The 13,327-nt window shown below is 42.8% G+C and overlaps 1 protein-coding gene across 1 annotated transcript in view; it reads left to right on the forward strand.

Moving 5' to 3' along the window:
* The first annotated feature begins 1,013 nt into the window (after positions 1-1,013).
* LOC135525999 (AT-rich interactive domain-containing protein 1B-like) overlaps positions 1,014-13,327 on the forward strand; it is a 230,430-nt gene continuing 218,116 nt past the window's right edge. The window contains 1 exon segment of the mRNA XM_064954001.1: positions 1,014-2,566. Coding sequence (XP_064810073.1) covers positions 1,307-2,566 — 1,260 coding nt within the window. The 5' untranslated portion in view covers positions 1,014-1,306.

The raw sequence follows: 13,327 nt of genomic DNA on the forward strand, positions 1-13,327 counted from the left end.
CGCTGTTAGTAATCTCCGTCAAGTGAGCTGCTCTCCCTCTACCTATGTAAACCACAAAGGACTCTCGCATCCAATGCTTTTACTATATTTGGCCAAATGTTACATTCATTACATAGGCCCCTTCATTATTGTAGGGAACTACCAGGGAGTAACTTATGCAATTATATTGTAGTACAAATGGCAAATGCAGTCTGTTACATAGTACTTACTATGGTGAATTCTGTTTTCCAAGAAAATACAAAAAGAGGCTTACATCAGATAATCCACTGGTAGTTACTCTGTTCTAAAGGCCTGTGCTCTGTCCGGTGTGACCCTTTATGCGTGAAATCGTTAGATCAATGTATACATTTCACCCAAAACGAAACAAGCTGAGAGAACAAAGGGAAAATAAAGGGACATAATAAGCAAGGGCAGTGACGTCACTCGTGTTTAAATTCTGGAGCCTATTCAACATCAAGAGGATTACAAAGCAATGTGCTCATAACGGCTGAAGATGATTCAAATGTGTGTGGTTACATTTCACATCTCGACTAGGGCAGTTACAGCGTGTGATTACATACTTATTCTGATGGCAACATTATTGCGCTCAGCAGCGTCTGTGGTTGCGTGTCTGTCTTTCAGAGCTGCAGAAACTGGATTGAGCCGAGGGAGTGCAGAGCGGAGTAGAGCAGGCAACACTCAAACCCAGATCTGGAATTTTGGCATGAATTTAAAATGGAGCTGCCCATCTTTAGTGGACACAAGCCACTCTGAGAGGAAGCCTTAGCCTACGTTCCAACATAATATTGGTATAAAATTAAACGTGGTATATTATGTTGGCTATTCCTCTTTTCAATATAAATATTTCCTCCTGATACCATGCTATAATTCAACATTTGTCTATTGCAAAATAATAGTGACTTTCCTTCGATGGATAACATAGGAAGCTCCAGTCCGGGTTTTCCTTGTGATGCGCGTTGGACCCTGGAGGGGGATAATAGCTGGTGGAGCCTACTCTCTCTCATGCCATGCTGGGCCAGAAGGGCTCCGGGAGACATGCACTTACCCATATCCGGGTTGGAGGAAAAAAGTTTCATTTAAACCTGGACAACAAACTTTCAGCATGATGCCTCACTGACAGCGCCACAGCCGCGGCTGTCAGCGACTCATTTCACCGCGGATTATTACGAGAATTACAGCGCTAGAACAGAGCTTCGTTTTTCAATTGAAGATTTTTTACCTGCTTGACTTTTTCCTCAGTCTGTTTTTTTGTGTGAGAGTGTTCTTCTCGTGGGTCTGTGTCCCTGTCTGAAATGTTTAAGTGACAATGGCTGCACAAGTGGCATCAGCACCGACGACAACTAACAATAAGAAAAATAAATTGTCTGGCAGTTTGGGTCAAGAGATACATTCGGGGAAATCGGGAGGAGGAACTATATCGAGATCTGGAGCAATGCTTGGAGCTGGAGATGGGACTAACACAATGAATAATGTAGACCATCACCACCAAAACGAGCTCAACATGGTCAATTCAACTTCTCCGAATAACAATTCTGACACACGGGAGAAGGAGAGTGGAAATAACATAACATCGTCAAATTCGACGACCTCTCTGGAGGGAATGGAGACGGGTTTGATAGCAAACCATAAACAGAACAATGTGAGTGGAGATCCCCCTCAGCACCTCACGCCGCCGCAACAGCAGTCACAATTTAACCCGTTTCCTCAGCATCAGCAGCGCCAGATACAAAGTAACAACATCAACAACAGCCAAGCGACAAGGGGAGAGAGTGAGAATCAGCACCACGGAGGGAAGAGGGGTGTTTTGGCGAGCCAGACAGAGCAGCAGATGCTGAGTAAAGGTGAAGGGGATCATACCTGTAAACCAGGGGAGCGAATGGGTGCCAGGTATGAACATGCCAACTTGGGACCAACGACCGACATCAGCAGCCAGCCCCAGAGCGCAGGAGGGAACAGCGCTATTTCAGAGTTTAATAACTACTATGGCACTTCCAGAGTAGGGGCCTGCTATGATCAACATGGCGGACAACAAAACACTGGGATGGGGATGATGCACTCCTCGGGACCCAACAACATGGACCCAGTGCACAACTCCCACGAAGGATACCACAACAGCCAGTACAACCACTACCCTGGCTACCGGCAGGGCTACGGTGGAGCGGGCTACGGTATGATGGCCCCGTCCAGACAGGGCAGTAACATGCTGATTGGCCCTGGCAGCAACACTCCAGCTAGCCATGTCAAGGCTGCTATGGGAGCTGCTTCCTCCGGTTCTGGTGGAAGTGTTGGGGGCTTTCAGAGATTCCCAGGACATACTCAGCATCCCTCGGGAGCCACCCCAACTCTAAACCAACTGCTGACGTCTCCAAGTCCAATGATGCGAGGTTATGGCAGTGGCTATCATCAAGACTATAACAGTCCCTCTGCACAACAACAAGCTGGCATCGGCTTAGGCAAAGACATGACTTCTCAGTATGGCTCCACAACCCATGGCTGGCCAGGGCAACAGAGAAATCACCCGTCCATGAGTCCTGGAAACGGAGGGCAAGGTATCAGCAGACCACAGGTGAGTACTAGTTTTACAAACTCAGCTGTAGCTCATTAACTTGAGAGGCACTCTGTGTCACACCTGGCATGAGCTGTCTGGCAGAGTTGTTGAAATGCACTAGGCCTAGGTTACATGTATTAATGCACTGTAATAACTTGTCTCTCTCGACTTAAAATAAATATGCTGTGTGCTGGTGAATATTGCACTTCTAATATTAATCTACAGGTAAAGTAATTGTAGAAGAGAATACTGTCTGGTTTCAGATCTGCTCAAGGTCACTCTTTCGAGAAAAACAATACCCTGTCAGTCACGTATGTATGCAATACATTGTAATTCATAACATCTATTTTACACAATTAATGTATTAGTCCATGAAGCGTAAATATAGGCTTGGGAACTAAATATAATTTTGCGCGTAAAGGCGCGTAAAACGGAGTAAAAAGATAATTATTAATATTTATTTGGTTAAAATCGATGCAATGCATTTGCTTATACTATGTGTTTATTCTTTACCACAGACTTTTGAATTGAAGAGCTTTATTTGTGTAAGATATTATTTTTTAAATGAAAAACAATTAATGGCGTTGGAGATTCGCACTCTTGCTGACGTGGTTGGAGACACGTTGCAAAACGCCCTCTGGAAGGACGCGCTGTATAGGCTCTCGTCGAATTATAGACTTTATTCATTAATATTGGTTTGCATTACAATAACGTCATATTGCAATCTTCAAAATGTCATATATTTTAATTATTAATCGATGTTTGCACAAATAGAATAGCTGTTATGACTATCAAAGGCGAGACGTGTCTGTGTACCACGTTGTCCGCCTGCGCTATTGGTCTCCATCGCAAGGTTTGGAATTTGAATTGGAGGTAAAGTGGCTGTAATACTCTCCAGACGGCTGCCTCTGAGTTGACATCAAATCTGCCATCTGATTGGCGCTCCATCTCCCAACTGTGTGCTGAGCGCTGCTAATGTAAATCGAGCTGAACCCTCTGTTCAGGTGCGCGACCCGGGGCTTGGTGAGAGAGGGATGGACCATTCACAACTATGCCTACAGATAGAACGTCGTCTTCTAATGGGGCTGGGCAATATATCGAATGAATTCGATTAACTCAATTTGATTTTTTAGTGCGATGTTCCAAATTAGGTTTTTATTTTTGTTTGTTTTTATGAGCATTCTGTCTTTTTGGTCTCCTTCTGTGCTGTGTGCACTGTGCACCTTCCCATTTGCACACAGACACCAAGCCCCCCCCCCTCCCCCTGCCACTTACAATAAAGATGGAGAGATAACTTCTTAGTTTCTGACAACAAGCAGTTTAAACTCCCCATTTCCATTTTAGGTTTGGTCTGACAGAATGGGTCAAATGGACACCGAAACACAGAGACATTATTTTACCGTAATAGAGGAGAACTTAACCTTTCTAATGATACCCTTTTATGTCTCAACTCCCAAAATGTAGAACAGAGCAGACCCTACGAAAACTAGAGTACTGTATGAATGAACATGTTGTGGAAAATGAATGCTCAGTTTCTGTTGTGTGCTGCATTACATGTATGCTGTACCACATACCACTAGCAGCATTTTAGCCACATATTCAGGGCTGGCTCCAGGCGACATAAACTGTTGCTTAGTACACCCGGGCCATTAGTGGTCCCCAACCCCCCAAAAAGTACTCATTTTTTTTACACATTCGGGTTGCAATTTACTGTTGAAAGTTAGAATAGCAGAATACACAAGGTGCCAGTTCAACATTTTATTGTGCTAACAATGTTTAGATTGTTAAGTCAGCCTAGCCAGTTATCTAAACTTGCAGTAATCACGGCCGAATACCGACCGGGCGAGCAGGGCACGTGCCCTGGGACCCTGACCTACAGTGGGCACCCATTGATATTGTTAGTCACTCAATCAGATATCAAGGCATAAGTCATGTGCAAAATGTGTAGAATTGCAGGACATTTGCTTTAACATGGCAAAAACCTATTTCCACCCCGTGGCAGAATGGGTAGCAAATTCACTTTAAAACTGCAAAAATGTCTCTCTGCCCCATGGCAAACATTTTTAGAATTGCATGAAATGTGTTATTAAATTGCTAAAATGTCTCTCTGCCGCATGCCAAAACGTGTAGAACTGCTGAAAACGTGTTTTAAAATTGTAAAAATGTCTCTCTGCCCCATGGCAAAATGGATAGAATTGCATGAAATGTGTTATAAAATTGCTCAATTTTCTCTCTGCCACCGTGGCAAAATGTGTATAACTGCAGAAAACGTGCTTCAAATTTTATTTGTCACATGCATTGAATACAACAGGTGTAGACCTTACTGTGAGATGCTTACTTACAAGTCCTTAACCAACAATGCAGTTTTAAGAAAAATAAGAGTTAAGAAAATATTTACTAAATAAACTAAAGTTTAAAAAAGGAACCCAATAAAATAACATTTATTTATTTATTTTATTTCACCTTTATTTAACCAGGTAGGCAAGTTGAGAACAAGTTCTCATTTACAATTGCGACCTGGCCAAGATAAAGCAAAGCAGTTCGACACATACAACGACACAGAGTTACACATGGAGTAAAACAAACATACAGTCAATAATACAGTAGAAACAAGTCTATATACGAGTCTATATACGGCAAAAAAAGGCCATGGTGGCAAAGTAAATACAATATAGCAAGTAAAACACTGGAATGGTAGATTTGCAGTGGAAGAATGTGCAAAGTAGAAATAACAAAAACGAGGGGGTATTGGTACCGAGTCAATGTGTGGAGGTACAGGTTAGTCGAGGTAATTGAGATAATATTACATGTAGGTAGGGGTAAAGTGACTATAGATAATAAACAGCGAGTAGCAGCAGTGTAAACAAATAAAAAGGGGGGAGTCATTTTTCTCTCTGCCGTCAAGAGGGGAGCGCAAAACAATATATGTCCCCTTGGTGGGGGGGGGGGGGGGGGCTTGAGGCCCCCAAAAGGCTAGAGCCGGCCCTTCAGACTGTTTTGTGCTCACTGTTTTATACATGTGCAATCAGTATAAAAATATGCATTTATATAAGGAATTGGCAACTCGTTCTCATGCTGAGAAATAAGCATCTTCCTATCCAGGAAGGCCACTTAATTTCAATATCTAAACAAAGTGAACAAGTTATGTTGCTCAAACAGTTGGAGACAGACAGAAGGGTGTGTTCATAACAGTTCAACTGTTCTACCTTGTTAGCAAGGAAATAGATCCACGATGGCTAGACTTGAAATATAAATATCAGCTGGCTATTCACTAGCAAGTGAGCTTGTGCTTGAGAGAGTGTTTGAGACCTGTGTTAAATTTCTATAATGCCTGCTACAACAAGTTGGCCATTATTAGTGGATGTGCATCGTGTTAACTTTGTAACAAAAAGGGCATTTTCATAGACATTTTCATAGAAAACCAGATCAGTGATTATTGCAAAAAAAGTAGGTTAAACAAAATGATGAAATTATGCCTCCCGAGTGGCGCCAGCGGTCTAAGGCACTGCATCGTAGTGCTCGAGGCGTCACTGCAGACCAGGGTTCTATCCCAGGCTGTGTCACAACCGGCCATAACCCGGGAGTCCCATAGGGCCCAGCGTCATCCGGGTTAGGTTAGGGGAGGGTTTGGCCGGGTGTGCTTTACTTGGCTCATCGAGCTCTACCGCCTCCTAGTGGCGGGCCGACCGCCTGCAGGCTGAATTCTGGTCGTTGGTTGAACAGTGTTTCCTCTGACTCATTGGGGCTTCCGGGTTAAGCGGGCGGGTGTTAAGAAGAGTGGTTTGGTGGGTCATGTTTCGCATGACTCGAACTTCGCCTCTCTTGAGCCCGTTGGGGAGTTGCAGCGTTGAGACAAGATCGTAATTGGATATCACAAAGTTGGGGAGAAAAAGGGGGTAAAATACCAACATTTAATTATTATTAAAGCTTATATTTAGCCTAGGTATAATTTATTTCCTGACTGTTAGAAATGCAGTGTATTGACCTTTAATTGTGCAACAAAGCGTATGTAGAGAAAATGTACAAAAAAAATCTAGATATGATTTTTAGGTCATATCGCCCAGCCTTATCTTCTAAGCTATTGAATAAAGAAGAGTGGTATACAAACAGTATGCCTCTGGTTGTGTTATTATGTATGAATGCATTTTTTGTTCTCAATGATGCGCTCTGCTGAATATGACCCAGATATTTGACCCCAGGGCAAAGTGGAGGTGTAGCCTACTCTTGGTCGGTCTCCCTCTTCCAAACAAAACGGTACATTTCTGTAGTTCCCAGGAAGACCTGTGTGCATGGGGGATCTTGATTACTGTTATCATTGTAGTGGGCCTAGTAATTCCATAGTAATTATAGCCCATATTTTACATCTTAGACATGTCATTCAACAGATCATAAACTCTTTGTCTGAAGTAGTTTTAGTACAGTCATAATTTAGGAAATGTGAAGGCCTATTTCGTAATACTCTTTATTACCACATGCCACAGTAGGTTTCATTCCACAATTGTTAATAATATTTTGGGATGCACACCAACTGCTGTGCTATGTATCGACAACACATCATACACCGTACATTTTGTCTTACATTACTGTACAGGAAAATAATTCAAAGTCATTTGTAAGATTGTGCCAGGTTTCAGAAAAGCGGTATGGTGTATTTATTACAATTTTCCATGCCATCCACACATTATGAACTGCCATGGCTATAATAATAGTTAGTCCTTGGAAGGTAATGATTGGATATGATACATACCGTAGCCGAGCTGTGCAGCCATTTAGATAATAAGCCTCTCCTTCAGCCTCAGAGAATAACGCCTTTCAAATTGTAATTGGTAAATACATTTTAGTAATGATATTTGTCCCTATTATTTAAAGACCTCTGTGGGTTAAAGATTGGATAATGGGTGCAGAAAAATACACAAGATCATACACATTCATTTACAGGCAGAAGATATCTCTAGAGGATATAAATTCAAAAATATATCTTATTATTATTAAAATGTACAGTATGTTATGCACAGGTTGCTTGTAATTGAACTCAGGTTATAATGTTTATATTTTCATACAATAGTATTATTAAGCAATAAGGCACAAGGGGGTGTGGTATATGGCCAATATACCACGGCTAAGGGCTGTTCTTGGCACGACGCAACGCAAAGCCCCGAAATGCCTTATCGCTATTATAAACTGGTTACCAACCTATTTAGAGCAGTAAAAATAAATGCTTTGTCATATTCATGGTATATGGTTTGATATACCACAGCTGTCAGCCAATCAGTATTCAGGGCTCAAATCACCCAGTGTATAATGTATTTTATTTCAACCCCAGAGAAGAGGTTGTATGTTTGCCGTTCCATATCAACAAAGATACTGTATACATGTGGAAAAACAGGTTTGTAATCGACTGTGAGCTGTACCTCAGTTCACCCACTGGTGGGTCAGGACCAGTCTAGTGTGGATCCTCCAAATTGGCCCATGATCTGTTTGTTTAGGCACCTCAAATTGTGTGTGTGTTTGTTTGAACACGCCTAAATCAACTGTCGGCAGAATCTCTCTTTTTCAAGCTCATTTTCCCCACACTAGCTCTCTTCGGGAGCTGGCTGTGTGAGGAGAACACTTTCCTAATTTACAAGCCTGTTTCCCTCTCTCTTTTCTGGCCAGCCACCAACAAACAGACTGGGACACACGCACACACGCACACACACACACACACACACACACACACACACACGCGCACACATGCACACACACACACACACACACACACACACACACACACACACACACACACACACACACACACACACACACACACACACACACACACACACACACACACACACACACACACACACACACACACACACACACACACACACACTACAGGAAGGTGAGCCCTAGTTGAAGTGTTTCGCTCGTTTAAATGGCATTGTCCTGCATTTTCAATTACCCAATTTGTTTGAGGAAACAAAAAGAGGAACAGAGTGGTAGTGGTCCAGATACACAGGGCTGGTGCTGGTCAATCAGAACACCTTAGTCAATAAAGAAACTATTTTATTTTATTTTAATAAAAGTAAACTGTTCTACCTTCAGTGTTCACTGATTTAACACACATGCTTATATTATTATCTGTCTAGTTATGCCTTTTTGTCTTCAGATTTTTTGACTCACTTATTTTCAGTAGTTTATGTGTGTTCGATTGTGTGTCCTTGTATGTCTGGCTTTATGTTCATTTTCTTGCTTGTCTGTCTGGGCTTGTGTGCACATTATTTTGTATTTAATTGGGTGAGTGTTTGGGTGTGTGCGTGTGTTTGTGTGACAGCGCAGTTGGTTTCAGACAGAAGTAGCCTCGTCAGCGCTAGTATACCAGGCCAGCCTCAACTCCAGCGCTCACTCCTTCCCTTGCTCATCCTCCATGCTTTGTTTATGCTGGTTTGTTTACATCTCAGGCTCTCCTAGCCCAGTTTAGCTCAGCCTAGCGCTGGCTGATTAGGAACAACACAGTGAAATGTTCATGTACTCTGTTGCTTCCGATAAGGGGCTGATAGATAGCCTGGGTTTTCATCTTGCAGGATAAAACACAATGCTCAGGAGCGTAATTGGCAGCTAGGTTATCCCAGGACTGCACATGGTTTTCTTAAAATGCCAATTAATTCTGATTTGCCATAAAAAATTGACCAGTCATATCGTCAACTGTTACATATAATTAGCTGCTAATAAAATAATTGTAGCTTTTTGTTCGGGCCTGTGATGCACTTACAACAAACAGAGTCAAAGGTTAGCAGACAAATAACTTGAAGCAGAGCAGTTCCCTAATTATATATATTTTTTAAATCTGTATTTTTTTTGTTTGGGTTTTGGCTGTTTGGACCATAAGGTGCAACTTTATTCAACCCAATATCACAGATTATTGTGAAATAGACACTAATTGCTTAAAATATTTGTTTTGCATACAGTGCATTTCAATTACAGATAAAGACAGTAGGTTACTTAAGACAGAATCAATAAAAGAGAGGTTGGTCAGGGAGGATGGGTGGGTGTATGAAGTGAACATCTGGCAACACAAAGTGTGTGTTCAAATCTCATCATACATTTAGCTAATTAGCTACTTTGCAACTACTTACTACTTTTTAGCTACTTTGCGACGACCATAACCCTTTAACCAAACTCCTAAACCTTTAACAACTTAGCTAGCATGTTAACTAACCCTAACCCTTTAAAAAAATCACCTTTATTTAACCAGGTAGGCCAGTTGAGAACAAGTTCTCATTTACAACTGCGACCTGGTCAAGATAAAGCAAAGCAGTGCGACACACAACAACACAGAGTTACACATGGGATAAACAAACGTACAGTCAATAACACAATAGAAAAGTCTATATACAGTGTGTGCAAATTTAATAAGATTACAGAGGTAAGGCAATAAATAGGCCATAGTGGCAAAATAATTACAATTTAGAAATTAAACACTGGAGTGATAGATGTGCAGAAGATGAATGTGTAAGTAGGGATACTGTTGTGCAAAGGGAAAAAAATACGATATGCGGATGAGGTAGTTGGGTGGGCTAATTTACAGATGGGCTGTGTACAGGTGCAATGATCGGTAAGCTGCTCTGACAGCTGATGCTTAAAGTTAGTGAGGGAGATATAAGACTTCAGCTTCAGTGATTTTTGTAATTCGTTCCAGTCATTGGCAGCAGAGAACTGGAAGGAAAGGCGGCCAAAGAGAATTTGGCTTTGGGGATGACCAGTGAGATATACCTGCTGGAGCACGTGCTACAGGTGGGTTCTGCTATGGTGACCAGTGAGCTGAGATAAGGCGGGGCTTTACCTAGCAAAGACACTAACCCCGAGCCTAGCTAAAGTTAGCCACAACAAATTGGAATTTGTATAATGTATACAAATGCGTTATGAAGAAAGAAAAGTGTGGTATACACACAAAATGCATTGTGATGAAAATCGTGTAATACACATGAAAAGTTGTTGTATTAGCTCTCCTAATCAACACCTGTGTTTGCTTTATGCCTCTCCAATGTAAATATGCCTTGTCTACTGCTGTCTTGGCTAGTTCTTACTGTTTTATTTCACTGTAGAGCCCTCAGTCCCGCTCAAAATGCCTTAGTTAGCTCTTTTGTCCCACTCCACACACATGCGGAGACCTCAACTTGTGCATCCAGAGACGAAACCTCTCTCATCGTCAATCAACGCCTAGGTTTACCTCCCCTGTACTCACATACTACCATACCATTTTCTGTAAATTATGCCCTGAATCTTTTCTACCACACCCAGAAATCTGCTCCTTTTATTCTCTGTCCCCAATGCACTAGACAACCAGTTCGTAAAGCCTTTAGCCCTTATCCTACTCCTCCTCTGTTCTTCTGGTGATGTAGAGGTTAACCCAGGCCCTGTAGCCTCCAGTTCCACTCCTATTCCCCAGGTGCTATCTTTTGTTGACTTCTGTAACCTTAAAAGTCTTGGTTTGATGCATGTTAACATAGAAGCCTGTTAATTAACACAGAAGCCTCCTCCCTCAGTTTGTTTTATTATAACACACTCCGCCAACCCTGATGTCCTAGCCGGGTCTGAATCCTGGCTTAGGAAGGCCACCAAAAATTCTGAAATGTCCGTCCCCAACTACAACATTTTCCGCCAAGATAGAACTGCCAAAGGGGGTGGGGTTGCAATCAACTGCAGAGATAGCATGACAGAACTCTGCAGGCTATCTAGGTCTGTGCCAAAACAGTTTGAGCTTCTACTTTAAAAAATCCACCTTTCCAGAAACAAGTCTCTCACTGTTGCTGCTTGTTATAGACCCACCTCAGTCACCACCTGGACACCGTATATGAATTAATTGCCCCCCCCCATTTATCTTCAGTTTGTACTGTTAGGTGACCTAAACTGGGATATGCTTAACACCCCAGCTGTCCTACAATCTAAGCTAGATGCCCTCAATCTCACACAAATGATCAAGGAACCTACCAGATACAACCCTAAATCCTTAAACACGGGCACCCTCATAGATAACATCCTGACGAACCTGCCCTCTAAATACACCTCTGCTGCCTTCAACCAGGATCTCAGTGATCACTGCCTCATTGCCTGCATCTGTAATGGGTCCGCGGTCAAATGACGACCCCTCATCACTGTCAAACGAATCCCTAAAACACTTCAGCGAGCAGGCCTTTCTAATCGACCTGGCCCGGGTATCCTGGAAGGATATTGACCTCATTCCGTCAGTAGAGGATGCCTGGTTATTCTTTAAATGTGCTTTCCTCACCATCTTAAATAAGCATGCCCCATTCAAATATTGTTGAACTAAGAACAGATATAGCCCTGGGTTCACTCCTGACTTGACTATCATTACACAAGGCGAGACCCAGATGCAGACACATGAGGCAGATGGTTGGAGTTGAAGATGTTTAATAATCCAAAAAGGAATAGGCAAGAGCATGGTCGTGGACAGGCAAAAGGTCAAAACCAGTCCAGGAGGTACAGAGTGGCAGACAGGCTCGAGGTCAAGGCAGGCCGAAGGGTCAGGCAGGCGGGTACATAGTCCAGAAACAGGCAAGGGTCAAAAAAGGTAGGACTAGAAAAAGGAGAATAGCAAAGGCAGGAGAAGGTGGAAAACCATTGGTTGACTTGAAACGTACAAGAAGAACTGGCACAGAGAGACAGGAAACACAGGGATAAATACACTGGCACAGAGAGACAGGAAACACAGGGATAAATACACTGGGGAAAACAAGCGACACCTGGAGGGGGTGGAGACAATTACAAGGACAGGTGAAACTGATCAGGGTGTGACATTGACTGCCCTTGACCAGCACAAAAACATCATGTGGCGTACTGCATTAGTATCAAATAGCCCCCGCGATATGCAACTTTTCAGGTAAGTTAATGAGAACCAATATACACAGGCAGTTAGGAAAGCGAAGGCTATCTTTTTCAAACAAAAATTTGCATTCTGTAGCACAAACTCAAAAAAGTTCTTGGACACTGTAAAGTCCATGGAGAATAAGAGCACCTACTCCCAGCTGCCCACTGCACTGAGGCTAGGAAACACTGTCTCCACCGATGAATCTACGATAATCGAGAATTTCAATAAGCATTTTTCTACAGCTGCTTTCCACCTGGCTACCCTGACCACGGGCAACAGCTCTGCACCCCCCACAGCAACTTGCCAAAGCCTTCCCCATTTCTCCTTCACCCAAATCCAGACAGCTGATGTTCTGAAAGAGCTGCAAAATCTGGACCCATACAAAACAGGTGGGCTAGACAATCTATTTCTAAAATTATCCACCATAATTGTTGCAACCCCAATCACTATCCTGTTCAACCTCACTTTAGTATCGTCTGAGATCCCTAAAGATTGGAAAACTGCCACGGTCGTCCCCCTCTTCAAAGGGGGTGACACTCTAGACCAGAACTGTTACAGACCTATATCTATCCTACCCTGCCTTTCTAAAGTCTTCGGAAGCCAAGTTAACAAACAGATCACCGACCATTTCAAATCCCACCGTACCTTCTCCGCTATGCAATCTGGTTTCCGAGCGGGTCATGGGTGCACCTCAGCCACGCTCAAGGTCCTAAGCGATATCATAACCGCCATTGATAAAAGACAATACTGTGCAGCCGTCTTCATCGACCTGGCCAAGGCTTTCGACTCTGTCAATCAAATCATTCCTCTCGGGAGACTCAACAGCATTGGTTTCTCAAATGACTGACTCGCCTGGTTCACCAACTACTTCTCAGATAGAGTTCAGTGTGTCAAATCGGAGGGCCTGT

The sequence above is a fragment of the Oncorhynchus masou genome, chromosome 32 (assembly GCF_036934945.1).
Source record: "Oncorhynchus masou masou isolate Uvic2021 chromosome 32, UVic_Omas_1.1, whole genome shotgun sequence".
In the NCBI taxonomy this organism is placed as follows: Eukaryota; Metazoa; Chordata; class Actinopteri; order Salmoniformes; family Salmonidae; genus Oncorhynchus; species Oncorhynchus masou.